The sequence below is a fragment of the Aythya fuligula genome, chromosome 1 (genome assembly GCF_009819795.1).
Source record: "Aythya fuligula isolate bAytFul2 chromosome 1, bAytFul2.pri, whole genome shotgun sequence".
Classification (NCBI taxonomy): Eukaryota; Metazoa; Chordata; class Aves; order Anseriformes; family Anatidae; genus Aythya; species Aythya fuligula.
This window is the reverse complement of record NC_045559.1, coordinates 15,569,831-15,588,328: the sequence shown is the minus strand read 5'-3', so window position 1 is coordinate 15,588,328 and position 18,498 is coordinate 15,569,831. Positions and strand designations below refer to the sequence as shown.

Below are 18,498 nucleotides of genomic sequence, written 5' to 3'. Positions count from 1 at the left end.
ACATTAGTGGTGGAGAATTAAGACAGGGCTGGAAGCCAGCCTGCAGTCAAAGGTGAGCAGACATCCTAACGACCTCAGTAAGTTTTGTTAATTGTTACAAGACCCTGGAAACTCCAGGCTCCCTAACGATGAAAAGGAAGTAAAGATGGGTATCCAAAATGCCCTCTGCAACACTGAGCACTGTACCGATTCTCTCATCTGGCAGTCTCCTCCTTACTGGATGTGGGCAGCAGGGAAGGGAAAAGAAGCAGCTTTAAGAATTAAGAGTTGTCATTCAACATGGCGTATCTGACAGAATCTCATTCCTGTTAACACAGATGCAGTAAATATCCTTGTTAAGACAAAATCCACTCTTCCTGTGAATTGTCCTGCTCCAGTTGTAATACATCACTGTAAGTCGTAAGATGACTAAACAGACAACGAAACGTGCTCCTCTTTAAGTGTGCCAACTTTCAGCCTTAAGTGCCTCATCTTTTTTGTACTCTGAATCACAGCTGCTACAGTCTCTTGTTAATTTTATGAACCTCCTTCGTGCCTGCTTCTGCTGATACACAGATTGTCCTGAAAACTGAAAGCTTTACAGGTAAAAATAAAGCCACTTTCTCTTTTGCAGGGGGAAGACATTCTAATGTCAGGTTCAAGTCTTAAATGAAAACACTCCTGCCACAAACCACCACCAAGAAAAACGACTGAGGCCAGGATCTCTCTGAAATACAAACTTCACAAGCTCTGCACTTGCATCATTACTCTGCCTTTGCAGAGAAAAGTTATGAAGAAATTTTCGTATTTGAGGACAACTGACAGTCCTAACACTAGAGCAGAGAGGGAGCTCTGAGTCCTTGCCAAGCTCTTTGTGAGGTAACTCTATGAAGTACTGATTGTGTCTCATCTTCTTTTTCCCTATAACCTAGTCATATTTCACCTGATCTTTTAATTAAAGTTTTCATAAAGCAAGATCTAACTGGAACATCAATTATAGCAAAATCTAGCTACAGATAATTGAATTTTCATTCAAAAGTGGAAAAATTGCTTTACATTTTTTCAAACATCTCTGTTTTGTTTTTTTTCCCCCAAATCAAAACAGTACAGATTGCTAACAATACTGCAAAAATGGCAACATCAGGAGGCAGAATTAATTATCTACTGGAGAAGAACTCATTAAACTGAGCACGAAGAGTAACTGTGAGTAGGAAAGAAACCAGTCATGAGAGCTTCTAATAAAGCACCAAGAACTGGCAACAAAGGACCAAACAGCTCACGGGTGACTGGATTTCTGAATTCCTTATTACCCTCTCCTACCTTCCCAGTTAATACCATTTATATTTGTACACAGTAAGAAACTAATAAAATACCAGAGTCTTTTTCCTATAAAAACAGTTTTATAATCCACTGCAAAGCTGCTGCTGACAGGTTTATATGTAGATAAGGCCTGAAGGAAGTCTCTGTTCTAGCAGCATGCTGCTACTCTTGGACTGAAGATGACTCCTTTAATAGCAGAACCCCAGTCCTTAATGCCTGTGACCTCCTGCAGTACTGTGACAAGAAAAACTTCCCAGGATCTGTTTCCAATGCAGAGCAGCTGCTTTCAGCACTGCAGATGCCTACTGTTCATTACCTTCAGGTGCAGCGTGACCCACCTTTCCAACACGGTCAAGTTCACATCCATGTTCATCCGCTCGCTCTGAGATTATGTTGTTCTCCTTTCTTAGCTTAAAGGACTTTTTAATTGCTAAGACGTACAGACCCTTCACGTACTGTTTCAGCACATCACAGCAGAAAAACTCAAGCTTAGCTGGAAAGTACCACAAGCATTCAGTAGCAAAGTCCTTTAATGAATCTTGTGCTGACTGCTTGTAAGGAATAGAAAAGGCTCATGGGAGTAATTGAAGAATTACAGCAGTTAATGATACAGCATGTCAGGTTAAATTCTGGAAATTACAATCTACGTAACTCCACTGAGATGCATCTTAAAAACATTTTTATAGACCTGAGTTGATTTAAGGTATCTTTTCTGAGCAATGACAAGTATCTGACAATTTGTATATGTATCAATGAACACATGCTTTGTGTTTCCAGTTAAACAGAACAGCACACAGTTACAGAGCCAAGTGGGAATTATATAACAACCAGTAATTGTAAGACTTGCAATAAATAATTTAAAAGCATTTCAGTAAGAGCTAGAGCATCAGGCATCACCAGGCACAGCACTGACTACTGCCACTGGGGGTACTGCCTGCCAAACACATGGGACGGAGAGGAAGCCAGAGAGAAGAGGTCTGACTGTAGGAGAAGTCTGAGAAATGGAAAATCTACAAAGTGCATTCACATAAATCATAATGTTGAACAGATCACCACTGATGGAATTACAGATTTCTTTTTATTATTTTTAGTTTTTAAATAAGGTGTCGTTCACCTGCAGTTCCCAGAATGCCTTCCAAAAATGCAAGCAAACATCAATCAGCCCCACCTTACAGAATGGCACCTGAAGGCACAAAGTGCCACTATTACTTTGAAGTCAGGTCACCAGGCAGCAACAGATCCAGGAGTTACAGACCAATCTCATGTTCACTTCACAAATACCAGTACATTTGACATTTGGGGTCTCACAAAGCACAAGTGAGGCCTTTCAGCAGTATAACAGGCATTTTCTTATTGCAAGCCTTAAGTTCACCAGCTTACTAAGTGCCAAATTAAAACAGCTGTCTATGTGTATTTATTTAACATAACACAAGGCTTGTTGTAATTCAACCTCAAGACCATAAAACTGTATGACACTGCACAACATCTTGCCACAACATGAAATATTGCAAAGATGAGTTGATGAGTTCAAGGGCATATGTCTCTTGTCCTTTGCATCAGCATGAAATATGTTTCTTTTTCAGGATTTATTGCTGCTACAGCACGCAGCATCACTGGGTGGGTTCCAGCTCTTAAGACAGGCAACCCAAGCTGGCATTTGCACTGGCAAAATTTTTTATGACTTAGAAAACTTAGATGGCTATAGATCCCATAACAGGACAAATTTCCAGAGCACAGAACACACAAAGCAGTTGTGAAAATGAAATGCAGCAGACCAAACACATTTCAGTCTATTATTGCTTCAGGGTTGTATGTATTTTTGTGACAATGCAAATTGAAATCCAATCCAGAGCAATGGTGTAAAGGAGACACAGCAGACCGAACACTTCCCGGTCCATTACTGCTTTAGGGAGACATGTATTTTAGTGCTGATAACACATAACAAATAGAAATCTAAACCAAAACGAGAAATATATTGCTTCTGAATGATTCAGCTACACTGGGAACATATTTACACAAGACTGAGAAGTAAGCACACAGGCTTTTTTTTCATGTTTTACTGCAACTTACTGAATCATTTAGTTTAAGCAAGAAACAGCATTTCCGCAAGCAAAATGTCATAGAAGACAAATGTAAGCATTTCCAAAGAAATATTACACACTTCATCTTCAAATACCAACTTAAAAGTCTTAGAAACTTCCCTAACAATTCTTTCTGAAGTTGTATTTTTCAGCTGTAGCTCAGTGTGACATCCGTATCTACCTTACTTTCCTAAGAACCTGCGATTACCTGATGAGCAGATTCACATCTCCTGTAAAGTACTGTACTAATTAGTAGTTTATCAAGATCGTGAGACAAAGTAATTAATGTGGCAGTAATGACAGTGGAATCACGCCGGCTGAGGGCTGGTGAAGGAGTGCTGAATTAGGCCTCTTGAAGTTCTCTCTTACTCACTGCCACGGCTCTGATGAAAACCAGTTACTCTCTGTAGGTGTTAGACCTCCACGTTATCTAAGCCAAAAAACATACATCCCTACGTGATAAAAAATTAACAAAGGGGAAAGAATTAGGCCAAGAAACATATGCTACCACTACAGAAAAATCTGAAGAAGCAAAAAACTGCTCCATACCCCAAAGCAGCTCTTCATACCTTCTGTCCTCCAGAGCCCAGCTGTGGAATACATCCCCGAAGCAATCACTCTGACCACCTGCACAAGTGGTTTATGTTATCCTTTTGCATAGCCTCCTTCCATTACACTTTTTTCCTACCACAGAAACACAACCAATTCCTAATTAGAATATCCCCCAATGTCATTGCATACCATGCCTTGATCCTTCCTGTGCATGCTGGCACAGAGGCTTCTCTGGATGTCTGGATTCTGGCCTCCCAACATGACTGCCTAGGACACCTGGACCACAGATCCCTTCTCACCAACGTAGGCCAGGAAATACAGAGTTGGCAGATGGGTTACTGACGTACAATTATTGCTGCTTCAACACTCACACTTCCAGTTCTCCCTTCTACAGGCCAACATAGCAGGCACGGTTCCCTTTTATCCCCGTCCAAATGAAGTTCCCTCATTGGCAAAACTTGGCGATAAAGAAGCTTTGGCAACAAGACAGAGATAAATGGAAAAGCTGAGTATTTTTACTGTGTAGTGGTCCATAAGAAGTCCTCATCACACCTAGCATGTAGTTTCACTTCAGGTACCCTGGAAAGAGGAAGAAAAGCAGAATCCACACAAAAGACAGCAGGCTAACAAGCAGGGCATGCTTGCCCTCAGCCAGCCAGCCCACAGCCATGAGTACTTACACCTCAGCAAAGCATCCAATGAAAACAGTCACACACACAAATCCACACTCATGGACAAAAGATGTCCACTCATGGACAAAAGATGTCCATATTCATAGACAAAAGATGTAAGGCAGCATATGACCGTGAGCATCTGGCTGACTACTAAACTAGCCCAAAACAGGTTAAGATTCTAGGTAAGGAAAAACAGAAAACACACAAGGTGCCTAAGAAGTTTCACTACTATAGGGCAAATTGCTCAGAATTAACTTCTGAATACACTAAACATAAGTATTCTAAACAGGTGGCTCAGATCTTGCTAAAGATACAATTGATATTACCGAGGAGAAAGCCCTGCTGGTCTTAAGTTACCAAGTAAAATCTTTTCTGCACTGCTGTGTGTGTTAGCTCAGAGCAGCATTTCCTTCTGAGCAAGGAAGCACTCCACATCTAAGAGGATAATGATTAATCACCCAGATAGCACTTGGGTGTCAGGCAAAGCAATTAACTTTGAGTCAGGGAGAGGCCCTGCAGAGTGATACAACAGGCAGCTTTTGGCTCCAGGGAATAAAGATTCAGAAATAGGTGGGGACAAGCAGAATCAAAGCCAAAGCACGAGCTGCATCTTTCCTTATTTTACAAGTCACCACCAGCAGACACAAATGAAAGCAAAAACAACAACAGAGCTTGACCTAAAAATTATACATTAAAACCAAAGCCTTTGCAGAAGGAGAAGCACACAAGCTGTTGATCATGTTAACATTTTGTTTGTCCTCCCCTACTAAAACGGCAGGCTTGGAGCAGGAGAGGAGGGAAGCACTGAACCTTCAGGACATTAGGACACGCAGAGGTAATTACAAAGAGTGTACAGGTGTAGGCAGCCCTCCCCTGAAGCCAGAATTTTAGGATAAATAGCACCTTTCTAGCCAAGCTTTCAGATAATTTAGTAAGCACGTTCCCGTTTACTAGAAGAGAGAAACCAAAGAGAAGTCGGTGTTATTTGTGTGATGCTCTACACTATGTGAGAGCTCCTGTGCTGATTTCTGCTACACACACCAATAATTTTTCCCAGGAACGTTCCAGTTAATCATTACAATAGAAAGAATCTACTTTCTGTGCCCAATTCCTCCTCCTACTCAAGAACAATACACAGCACAAAACCAGACCCTGGTATTTGGCTCTAAATGTTACCACAGTGACCAAATCCCTGGGCTAAAAACATCCTGAATGTCTATGCGCGACATTTTGCCTTTTCCACCCCTTTCTTCAAGATCCTGAAGCTGTTGTCCAGATGTCTCTGACTTTCCATCCGAGCTGATCCAATGTGAACTGGACTGGTGAGGTCAGCAGCACCTATGATTAATGCAGCAGCAGGGAGCCTGTGAGGCAAAACTCTCAGCTGGTGAGCTCAGTAGTGAATAAAACTGGACTTACCTTTTCCCCTCAGGCAGATTCCCCATTCCTGCGCTGATATAGCTACTACTGACCTCAACAGTCCAGTAATCAAGGACCTGTAAACAAATAAAAAAGGTCACTTTTATGTAAATATTTGCTGAAGCGCGTGCTTGAAGTACAAGGGTTTGGTGTCTGCCTGTACGTCCTCCATGCTCCTGGTGGCCTCGTTCATCTCCTGCCACACCACCCTGCCTGGATGTCAGGCTGCCAGGATCCATCACAGCAACCCTAAAAAAATTCACCAGCCAAATCAAGGGAGCAAGTATTTAGTGGCAACTTCCCTTGTTGTTTTTTTTTTTTCTCCTTAGCTTCACAGATTAAACAAAACTTCCTAAATATACATCTATAAACAGAAAATTAAGGTAGAAATAACAATCAGGCAGTTATTCCTAACTGGCTTAAGATTTATGAATGTAGCACATTGACCTGAAACTTCATTATACAAAAAAAAAAAAAAAAAAACGTTAACAAAGCGTTTCTCTCCTATTCTTATACGTTCCACAAGTAGGTAGACTCCACAGTGGCACTGCCTCTGACTCGAAGCATCTAACTTCAGAATCCTGAATCCTCCTCGTGGGTCTCTCTTCACCGTCTATCCAAGACCATAGGCTCCTCATTTTCAGTGCTCCCTACTGCAATTCAGATAGATGTTCAGACTGACAGCAAAAACCTTCCAGCACATCACACAAGCAGCTCCATGCTTCAGTTTTATTTCTGGATTTCCAAAGCTGCTCCAGCTTCACTACCACAGCCCTCACTAACATGCTTAGTTTTCTACCAGTTCTCCTTTTGTATCTATATATATAAAAAAAAGCTCATCAGGAGTAAGTCATTTATTAAACATATTTATTAGCTTTTCCCTCCAAACATTTCTAAGCACCTATAAGGAAACCTTATAGGCAGCTCGGAGCAGGGCACAAACCAGGATGACTACCATCATTTTCAAGTACTACCAATACCTAGTAAATTTTTCTGTTTGATTACAATCAATGCAACCTATAGCTTCAGAATTGCAGCACTAACCTGATAGCAATGCATCAGCCACTGTAACAGTCATTAAATGACACTTCATTAGGGTCACCTACAGGTTTTCATGACTTTATCAGCATGAAGAGAAGAAAACGGTGAGACAGAAACTATAGAGATCAACCAGCAGGTTGAAAACAAAAAAAAAAATCCTACACACCCCTACTCATTAATGGTGCAGTCAGTCCAAGACAGGCTTAAATTTCAAGCTGTTGACATCTTCAGTTATGTATAAGTTCAAAGGTCATACCTGGTAAACCGAGAGCAGGAGTGCTACAACTATGAAAATATACCTAGAAAACTACCAGAAGTTACTAAGCAAGATAAAAAAAAAAAAAAAAAAAAAAAAAAAAAAAGTGGTAATAATATGGAAGGATATCCAGCTTCTCCATGTTCATGGAGGAAGTTGTTCCCTTAGGATTTCTCAGGGCACTCCAGACAGCCCTGGTGGGGCTAGTTTTCAATATATATATATATATATTCTTTTGTTTTATTTTTGTCTTCTTGGCTGAAAATCCTGGCCAAGAAATTTGAGAACTAGACCTGTTATGAATAATGAAAGATACATGGATAGAAAACTAATATGAGAAAGATTTGCAAGTAGATTTTTCAAGGAATTGTAGGGCCTTGTTGTCATTCTCGTACAGATTGAGTATTTGCAGAATGGAGAATTTCTCAAGAGCAATCAGAAATTAAAGTCCTTTTTCTATTGACACGTGCCAGTGATCTCTTCGGATGAGTTTCACTCATGGCTGCACTTGCTGGAACATGTTCCCAATTTACTGCAAGACTGCAATCCAGATCGTACGGGCAATACGAGGTGTGTGATACCAGGCATGCTCTCAGTCCTTTTCAATTTGAAACTCATTGGACTGGGCTTCCAAATCAGGACAAGACAGCAGAAGATTCATGGCCACGCACAAAGATGTTCCTAAAACTCAACCTTCCTTTTCCAAAGCGATTACGTCCATGGGCTCACTACAACCACAGCTGCTGGCTTTGCCTTCCTGAAAGCTCACAGCAGAAGCTACAGTGGAGAAAATCATGCACATGATGCCCCAAGCCAAATGAGATTTTGGAAACAGAAGGGCTGTAACTCCATGTTTCTGCCCAAGACAGAAAAGGTTAGCCTGCAGAAAATTCCCACTTCTGAAAAAGATTGGAAACTGTTGCCTTACGGCTGCCACTGAGAGTGTAGATTTCGTAGAATATTTAAGTTTGTCTAGACTATGAAAATATGGGCTACTGCCAGGTGAATCTCATTTTGGGCACAAATTTTGTTCTGCACAGCAGGTCTGCCACCGTTTCTGACTTCTGTGTGCGTGTGCCTAGATCAACCATCACTTTCATACTTACCTAGCTGCAGGTGCTCAGCTGGCTGCTTGTTACATCAGAGAGCCCCTCAACGCTACTGCTTGGCAGGAGCCCCGTGGAAGTTCAGGGCTTCTCAAACATATGAAAAGAGACCAAAAAGGCCCAGACCTGAGGCCTGAAAGTGCCTCCTGGGGAAGCCCTGCTTCTCCCTTCAGGCTGCTGGGTCTTGCAGAGGACCTTTCAGTCCCCATGCTGCAGACCTCAGGGACCAGCGGGGCTGGGGAGCCTGCCCGAAATGCCTCAGGACTCAGGAGCGCGAGCACTCCCTGATGTGAAATGCTCGCTAGTGAACGACGAGCTCTGAGGCTGCTGCCAGGTGCTGCTGGAAAACATCAGCTCTAATGAGGGCCAAAAAGCCTTTCGGATCAGCCACAGAGGGAAAACCTGCTCCAGAGAGGTACTCCCTGGACTCAGCAGACAAATTACACAGAGAAATCAAGAGCAGGGGGAGAAGAGTTCAACCAGGAGAGCTGGGGTGACTGCTCCTGGATATAAGCAGCTGGAAAACCCACCTCTGGGGAGGATGGAGAGGGTGCTTGAGGGATCACTAAAGGACAAGGCTGTATCAATAAATACTCTTTTTTTTTTCTTTTTCAATCCTCACAACTGCTTCAGTGTCTGAGCCTCCTAACCCAACAGCCACACAAAAAGAAGAAAACTTTGCTCCTAAGCAAATTGGCATGGGAGCGATCCCTGGGCACGGGTGGCAAGGAGATGCTGCTTGAAGGGGAGGACACCAGGAGTGAAAAGCAAGACTATATAACCCCGCTGCAGAAGACAAAGGCTTTTAACATCCTTGCTATTTAAATGAAAGCCAGCTAAATAAGAGCCTAAAAAGAGGAGGGAACACATTTACTAAGGGCACAGCTCAAAGCTGATCATGGCCCACGTGCAGCCAAGCCAGGGGCTGAGAGAACAGCACACACGTTTCACTGATGTAAGTGGACGTGACTTGCAAAGGAAGAAGGCACCAAGTCCCTGAGCTGAGAAACCCAACTTCAGTGACTGGGTATACAACTACTCAGAGCGAGAAACCACATGTGAAAAACTCACCTTCAGAAGAGGCACGCACTTTGACTGAATTCTTAGTAGAAACACTTACCTAAAGCCTCCCACAAAACACCGGAAGGTCAGGAATGGAGAGAAAAGAAAGGTGGGTTTTTTAAATCTTGATTTCTTCTCCAAATATCATAAGCAAAATGTATTTTACACTCAAGTTACAATGTAAGACCTACAGAAGGACAGGTTAGCTACAGTTGTGAAATGATTGTAACCCTCATCCGGAGCTGTGTTGCCCGAGATCTCCACAACACATTCACTACTGCTTGCCTTGCTCTTTGTCCATAGGCATAACCATCACGTAAAGAAACTGAAAGGAAAACTCTCCTGCATTTCAGTGGTCAATGGTTTTAGGCCTTCAGCAGCGAGTGTCCCACAGGATCCGGCCTCTTCAGGAGCTTCACATCAACTGTACAGTAGTTGATAAAAACTCAGCTCTTCACCACATAAGGCAAAACTGTTCATGAGGCCCGTTACAATTCCATGGTACCACAGTCACGGTGGTCTGGTTTGAGTTCAGCCATTCTAGGTAGAAATAATTGATTTTCAGGGCTTCCTGAAACACAAAAGCTCACCGTACTTTGATGGAACAATCCCTAAGATTTCTAAAATGCCCCATTTTAAAAGAAACTAACATACCTAGAAATCCAACATATTCTATAAATATATTAAGAAAAAAAAAAAAGGAAAAAAAAACAACATTTAAGAACATACAAATACTGATAATTAAATAAGAAAAAAATCATTAAGAAAACTGTTTCAGCACCCACTTTCAGTATTTCTATTTTTTTTTTCCCATTGTTTCTCAGGATGCAACTGAGTAAGTACATACTAGTATGCTCAGAATAAAAATGAAGTGCATATTCTAAGGGTTCGTAGCAGAAGTCAGCGGCTAGCATTTGAAATCTGCTGCTTGGGCTGTCCTCAGATGCCCTCCGTTATACCTCTTGTGATGGGGCTGGGTACAGGCTTCAGCCAAACAAGTTACTTAAAGCCAAGAGCTGCAGCCAAATGATTTAACACCATCACACTTGGTAAGTGGATGGCACCATCCTCTTCTTCCTGCAGCAAGCAAGGCATTTTGGAAATACGGTCACCTGTGGGTATCCGTGTGGGTTTTTCAAGACACGTAAGGAAATACTTGTGTTTAACCCCATAAGTTTCCTTCAAGCTGCCTTTCTTACAAAGAGTAAGAGTACCACAGAAGTTGCAATTTATGCAACGTATGAACTGGATGCGTTGTTTCAGCATGAACAAAAAATAGTTAAAATACAGCAGGGAATATGCCTTGATAGAAGAGTAGCAGTTTAACCAAGTACAGGGAAAGTTATTTTATGAGATTTCCATGCCTCAATTTCAAGGTTTATGAAGTATGGGATTTTTATTATTTTTCTTTCAGTTAGATAAAAACAACAACAAAAAGCCCCAAAGGAAAAGAAACACATGCACACACAGGAAACACCCTTATAACTTTAAACAATTTCTGGAAGAACCAAAAGATAAGAACCAAACGTTCTCTTAGCTATAACTCACTGTGTATACAGCCTTATTCTGAAATGGTCTCCAAATATTTGCCAAAGGAGGCAATATTTATGTATAAATTGCTGTTTTTTTGGTATTACACCACCAACAATGCAGCATCTAACCAAAGAGAAGCAGAGCCAGTGCTTGCTGCACATCGCAGCACTGTGCATAGGCTCCAGAGCACACAGCATTAGAGGACTTCAAAAGATAAGGTTTTTCATCCTAATATATCCCTGGTACTCTGCAAGATCGCAGCTGCAGGCAGAAGCTAACACACCCTTCCAGTAATGAACCAGATCTTCTTGCCCAAGAGCCGACAGATCAAGCTTTTATGATGCACAGAGCCAGCTCCTGAGCACACACAGGAATTTAGGCAGCTACAGAGCCTGGAAACTCGGAGGAGCATCTCTGGTCAGTGGCGGCACGGAGCCCATCCCAGCAGCAAGGCCACTTGTCTGCCACTCCCCACCATCCCCACGGCAACCTTATACTTACAAACCATTGTCTCCAGAGTCAAAAAACAGCCTGTGAATCTCTGGATCGAAAATTACAGGCCTCTGCCACAATGTATTTGGGAGCTGAGGGTGTATTTCTCCTCCAAAATGTACCAAGGAATAAACTCCTTTAAAACTGGTTGATGTCCACTCATAAGAACAGACTGAAGATTTCAAGCTTCCCATGGCAGGATGGAAGGGGGGAAGAAGAGGAGATTAACCTGCAATTTTCCAAGAGAAAAACGCACACCTGAAAAAAGCTCTGTAGTACACTTCAGAAGTAAAACAACAAAAAGCATTCCCTCATCTTGATCGCACTGGTTATTTTCCAATACTTCCATATCACCTGGACTACCACATATGACAGGGCTCACTTTTTTTTTTTTTTAACCACTGTAAAAATAATATAGAGCTGTGTTTACCTGATGCAAGCACTTTAGTTATACTCCGTTACTTTTATTTGCTCCTGGCCCTACGTCAGCAGGAGCCAGTCCCATCAGGGGAGCCCTGCACCATATGCCAGCCATTTCCCCTCCTGCCCGGTTCTGCATAGATCCTTGTTACCTCTGCTCGGGAAGTGACCTACATACGCAATAAAAAGATGCTCCAGGAACACTATCTATGCCATGGTCAAATACAGCACGTAAAACAAATGCTAGACATTTTGGATAGCAAGCAAGCAGTGAGCTTCCTTGCTCAGTGGGCTTGCATTGCAAAGATACGCCCCGAACAGCAAGCTATGCACTGAGCAAGAAAAAATGCTGAGGAGCTGCTCATTAATTGTGTACCAGCTATTCCGCATGCTGAACGAGGCAGGGGAATCTAATCATGCAACTGATGATTGTACATTATGACAGCAACCAATACTGCACAAGTGAGCTTAATTCTGCCACTTCCTAAACTCTGGGTAGCTTCAACAGCTTCCACAGCTGGTATCTAAGTTTTTTTTGAAAGCCTGATCTGGGCAGCAGGCTACCTGAAACACCATGCCAACACCCACACTCATCAGCTGCGCACTTAACTTTGCATTATCAGATGCAAAAGGTCCAAGTATGCTCCATACCGACGCAGTTCTTCCCAGCTAAGCTCACACGAAGCACTACCAAGCCCCTGCGATCCAATTTTTCAAATGTTTGCCTTTCGCCCACGTTTTTTGTAACGAACATCCCTCCAAATGTTACATTCCTGAGAGCAGGCTCAGCCAAATTCCTGAAGAGTCAGGGACATCAGAGCTGCTTGGGAAGCAGGGAATGATGGCTGCAGCCTTGCTCCTGATCTGTTTTACCGCAAATTTTCTGAAGAACTTCAGCCTGGGATGGACATTCACCCACTGCATTTCTTGAACTTTGCATTTAAAAACCCAGACTTGAAGAGACCTCAGCTTATTAGCTCACTCATCATGCTGGATGTGGTTTCCATTTCTGGCATTCCATATATTCTGAATTTACAACTGGGGGGAAGGGAAGGAACAACACAACATGACTGCTTCCAGCCATAAAGACCTGCTCAACATTTGCAATATGCAATATATGAGGACTCTGTTTGTCCTTGAGAGAAGGTCTTTATTTTCCAGAAATATCTTCTCTAAGTGCTGGGGAGAAAAGGAGAGCTCTTCTGTCTACAAATAGCTCTGTGGAAAATGGTAAGAAATGGAGAAGACAGGTGAGAGATGTTGATCATTTCAGCCCATGCCCTGTGGTTTTCATCCTTCAGTTTAACCACAGCCCTTTCTAAATCACAGCCGCAGGAAAAAAGCCCGCTTTCTCCCACAGACACAATCAGCACAGATCCACGCTGTACCAGATAGGGCTGAACAAAGTCACACAGGCAACCACCACTCACTCCATCTACTTTCAGAGCTCCCCAGTACCGCACGTAACACAGTAGCTCAGTAAATAAATGCACACGTATGGAGTGCAACTCCTGTTGGGCAATTCATAGAGTGCTACAAGAAAGACTTCGAAAACTTCTCAAATTATACACAACAGTTTTTACTGATTTGCAGTTTATTTCCTGCCCCTACCCCTTTTTGCCTCTGCATTTCAGCAGCTGGCACTGCAACCGAAGCGACGCTTCACCGAGGGATCTCCTTAAACCAGGGCTAGGAGGCTCTTGCTTGCTGTTGGCAGCCAAAGGAGAGAGAGAAAAAAAAAACTGATTAAAAGTTCCTTCAATTTCTAACGCCTTCATGAAATTATCCAGGCTCCCTCTGGTGGAGGATTTAGTGCAGCATTTAACAACGGTGAACGCCGTTTGCTGCGTGAGAACAGTTTTCAATCCCAATTTTTTCTTTTGTAAAATAAATCTGATTAGGATTTGACTCTCGTGGTGTTTCATTGACAGCACTCTAAGGCAATGCTTTGTTTTCAGCCATGAGCTCTACCACACGGAAAGAAGAGCAACCTCTGATAAAAAGGAGGAAATAGCACTTTTTTTTAATTATTGTTTATAAATTAGTGTCTTTGTGCTCCAAAATTCTCAGGACTGTTCCCGGTCCTTACATCAGCTTTCCAGACCCCAGCAAGCGACCACCTCTCTCCCTGATGTGTGTAGGGAACAGAGATCTCTCTCCCCAGGCCACACATGAGGTCCTTGGCTCTACAAAACAGCAACCCCTTAGCTCCCACTTTCCACTGTGATATTTTATACATTAAGCACCAAGCCTGACATCCCTCAGAGGACACCACTAGCATTTATTTGCGCCACCATAAAACAATTCAAACAGGCCCATGCACCCTGCTGAGACATACATTCACAAAAGTCAAGCAAACCATCCCCTTTCCTCTCCACTCCTTCCACCTCCAAAGATGTCAATGTAACTGGTTATGATCAACAAATAACATGAGAAGCTTTTTAAGTGCACAAGAGGGTCCCATTTGGTATTTCAGTAGCTACCACTAAACATAAGGACACCCTCAAAGAACCCATTCTGCCCCCTGACATCATAATTCTGTTTTCTTGTCTCCTAAGCGTTACAGAGGTTATCAACATTTGGCAGTCTGAAGCCTGAATTTAAAGTATAAAGGGGGTAAGGGGGTTAGCACTTAAAAAAAAAAAAAAAGAAAAAAAAGGAAGAACTAAGCCCCCAGTTTGGGGTAGGAAAACCGCAAGTGAAAGATGTCCCTTACTGCACAGGAAAACCAGCAGGAGCCCTTCTGAGGACGGAGCCAATTTTATTTCCGACAGCCTTTATTATGACTCACTAACTTCTTTCCTTAATAAGACTACGAGCTGCATCCCAGCTAGCGTGTTTACAGCATGCCAGAGGATTCAAAAAAATTCAATGGTTAAGGAGCTGAACACAGTTAACTAGAGGAAACCAGTCTAATTCTTAACCTGTCCTCATGCTTTTAGATAGGGAGGGCTGCAAGGCTGTAGCCAGACAGATTTACTTCTTTTTTTCCTTTCTTTTTTTTTAGATACTATATTGCAAGGACTTTAAACACCCTCACAGTGCCTCTCCCTGATGATGAATATCACCCAAACTACAGCCTGACTGGGAGGCAGCTGAAGAGCAACCAAAATCCTGGGGATATTTAGGATTTACTCGGAGCAGAAAGGAGTCTGAAAGCTTGGAGGAAATGCTCCCCATCGCTTCAAGCTCTCTGGGACAAGTAGAGCGAAAGTTTTAGCAGAATCAACTCCTTGTGAGTTACACAACGGGTACAGGTGAGCGTGTTCTGATGTCCTTAACAAAGCCCAAAGCCTCCCAAAGCAGATGTCTTTGAAGAGAGGCTGCTGCCTCACCGCTACTACCTGATTTTGTCCCCACAGCATCCCCTGGGTGCCCCATAGCATCTAGAGCCACGCAGGGAGCGGGACGAGAGGTATTTAGGGCCAAGAAAGCCGGGCATGCTTTCAGCCCCCCTCAAACCCACCTTACGGCGTGACCCCCCGGGCTGGACCGTCAGAGATGGGGACCCCCCCCTCCTCCAGCAGCCTCCCCAAAACCCCACAGCACCCCGGAGGAACCCCCCAAAACCCCACAGCGTCCACCTCGGCGCCCCGCAAGCAGCCCGTAAGGGGGGGTCCCGGCGGGTCGGCCACTCACCGATGCCCAGTCCCACCACCACTCGTCCCCCCAGCAGGGTCTCCTTGTCGCGGGCGGCTGCCAGCACGCCAGCCCCCGCCGTGAAGAGGCCGCTGGCCAGCAGGATGCAGGGCCGGCGGCCGCACAGCCCGTTGAGGACGCCGCCGGCCAGGGCGGAGAGAGCGGCGGCGCCCACCGTGCTGGAGACCAGCAGCTCCTGCCACAGGGCGTCCAGGTTGAGCTCCCGCTTGAGGAGCAGCAGGGCCCCCGACACCACGCCGGTGTCGTAGCCGAAAAGGAAGCCCCCCAGGGCGGAGAACACCGACACCACGTAGACGAAGCCGGGGGTCTCGTCCTGCTGGAACTGCCGCCGAGCCGCCCGCTCCAGCTCGGCGCCCGACGCCGCGCTGTTGAGGCTGGAGCACGACTCGGCGGCGATCAGGCTCCGCTCGCCCGCAGCAGCAGCCGCCGCCGCCGCCGAGCCGGCGGCCCCCTCCGCCTGCTGCCGCCGCCGCTTCTCGCCCATCAGGTTGCTCAGGCTCCGCAGCGTGTACTCCACATTGTCGCTGGCCTTGCGGGACATGGGACGGCCGCCGCGGGTCCCGCCCCGCCCGGGGGCAGGGCAGCGGGGACGGGGGAGGCGGGCGGGCGGCTGCCGGGCTGCTGCGGCGGTGGCTGGAGGGGCTGCTGCCGGTGGTGGCGGTGCTGGCCCTGCCCGCCCCTCCCGGGCCAGCGCTCAGCCGGGTCGCATAGCCACACTTGAGAGGAAGTTGCCGCCGCCGCCGCCGCTCCCAGCGCCCGGGCGGAGCTGGAGGCGGGGGCGGGCGGGGACAGCGGCCAGCGCGGCCCGGAGGGAGCCAGGGGCCGCCCCTCGCCGCTCCGCGCAGCCGCCCGGGGCCGCGCCCGCGCACTGAGAGCCGCCATGGCGCCGCCCAGCGCCTCCCTCACCCCCATCATCGCCCTCATGGCCGGTCCGACGGGGAGAAGCCGCCCCGTGAGGCGCCCCGTCCCGCCGCCCGGCCATTTTGTCGCCCTCCCCGCCGCGCCTTTCGGCCCCGCTGCCGAGCGCCGGTCCGCCGGTGCCTCCGCCTCACGGAGCCCCCGCTGGGGAGCCGCGGTTAAAATCAATAAAGTCGGCCGTTTGTGGAGCTAAATTGAGAGTTTTTTGGTTTTTTTTTTTACAAAACCTGTGGTGTTGTAAAGCGCCGAGTGGTCAAAGTGTGTGCGTGTGTGTGTGGTGGGGGGGAGATCTAGGGCAATCCTTAGTGTCAAAGAGGAACAGATTTGTTAGCGTGAAAGAGGAAGAAAAAATAAAAAATCTTGGGGATTTTTTCATGTTTATTCGCAAAAATGAAAGCGCAGCGTTTTGGTAATCCCATCTTCAAGCGTTTTTATTTGGGGTTCTCACCGGGATAAAGATGAAGGTTTAAATCAGACGGAATACAGTGGAATAACTCATTTTTTTAATATTTTTTTCCAGTGGTTTGGTAGGAAAACTGTGCCTCCTGGTGGAGAGTACATGAAGTAAAAGTGCGTGTTTCCTTCAGAGGAAACGGGAGCCTTTGCTGGCCAATACCCATGGCAGAGCCTCCTAGGTGCAAGGCAAACCTTGACAGAAGTCATAGCAGAATATCACCAGATGTGCTTCATTCCTGAGGCCTGATCCAACGGCACGTATTGAAATAAATAAACACAATTTTCCTACTGACTAAAATGTCTTCTGTAAAGGTCATCGTAACGAGCCTGGCCCATAGATGGAAAGTTTTGGTAATAACCGGATCAGCACTTCTCAGCCCACGCCTTGTGAGCAGTACTAGTCACAGCCACATCAGTTATTAACTGAGAAGGGGAGCAGAGTCCTACAGGGCCTACTGCATGCAACCATGTCTGTGCTTTGCCTCTGCCTTTTTGAGGCAAGCTGTGAAAGGCTGGTGCTCTGTGCTCCATCCAGGTAACACCGACTGAATACAACAGTGGGCTCTGGCTGCTAAACACAAGATACGCACAGCTGTCTATGCAGTGAATCCAGTTAGTGACAGATGTGGCAGAGGATTTTTAAATATAATAGGTCAGCTTCCACTTTTGAGAAACCTAGGTAAGAATTACATGTTAACATTCTGATGCTTTTAATCGAGATTTGGATGATATGGTGTAATTGCCACAGAGCGTTCCTTATTCCTTTACAGCCTGTTACAGTCCAGCCCAGCACTCAAGCAGGACCCAGGCAGCCCATCCAAGCTGTAGGATCAGGAATAAAGGCATGCTGCAAGAAACTCTCACCCCCTCAGGTCCGGGAGCTCTCCAGGAGCAGACTGGCTCACATTTCTAAAATGCCACCAGTGGAGAGATCTGTAATGTTCCAGAAACCTCCCGACGCACCCAAGAAGCACAGCACTCAATACTTGTATGTGCAAGGCCCAACTATAAAATGTGGGACACAGTGCATTAAACAGAAAATATTCACACCAAATCCCCAGCCAGCTAGAAGGAATACTCTCATAGCATATTGTCACAGCAGCTGGCTGTCACAAAAACAACCTGTCTTTTTAACAGCCAACTCAGAAGCTGGAGGCATTCTGTACATTATAGTCAATAGGGACTCAAGAGAGCTAACAAAAAAAGCTTTTTTTTTTTTTTTTTCCATGGCTGGCCCAACACAATCAAAAATAGACATATTTCTCTTCAGATCATGCTGTCAAGCTTCTCTCTTGAAAGTATTCCCTGAAGAAACACAACAAAGAAGTTCAGCTGCAGGATACACTACACTAAAGGGTGACTGCATGAGAAAGAGGGAGGATTTGTTTGTCTTGTGTGTAGATTTTCATTACTGTGATCATCTCTCCGTAGCACCTGGATTTCGTGATAGCAGCTGCCTTATAAATGATTTCACAGTAGTGCAATATGTCATGGGTGTCATTAGTAATCTAAGATGTGGGGGTCAGATC

The 18,498-nt window shown here is 45.1% G+C and overlaps 1 protein-coding gene across 1 annotated transcript in view; it reads right to left on the bottom strand.

The window, feature by feature from the left end:
* The window catches only part of SLC2A13 (solute carrier family 2 member 13), a 155,934-nt gene extending 139,779 nt beyond the window's left edge, over positions 1-16,155 (bottom strand). The window contains exon 1 of the mRNA XM_032186075.1: positions 15,575-16,155. Within this exon, the coding sequence (XP_032041966.1) occupies positions 15,575-16,136 (562 nt within the window). The 5' untranslated portion in view covers positions 16,137-16,155. The remainder of the gene's footprint in view (positions 1-15,574) is intronic.
* Between the last annotated feature and the right edge of the window lie 2,343 nt (positions 16,156-18,498).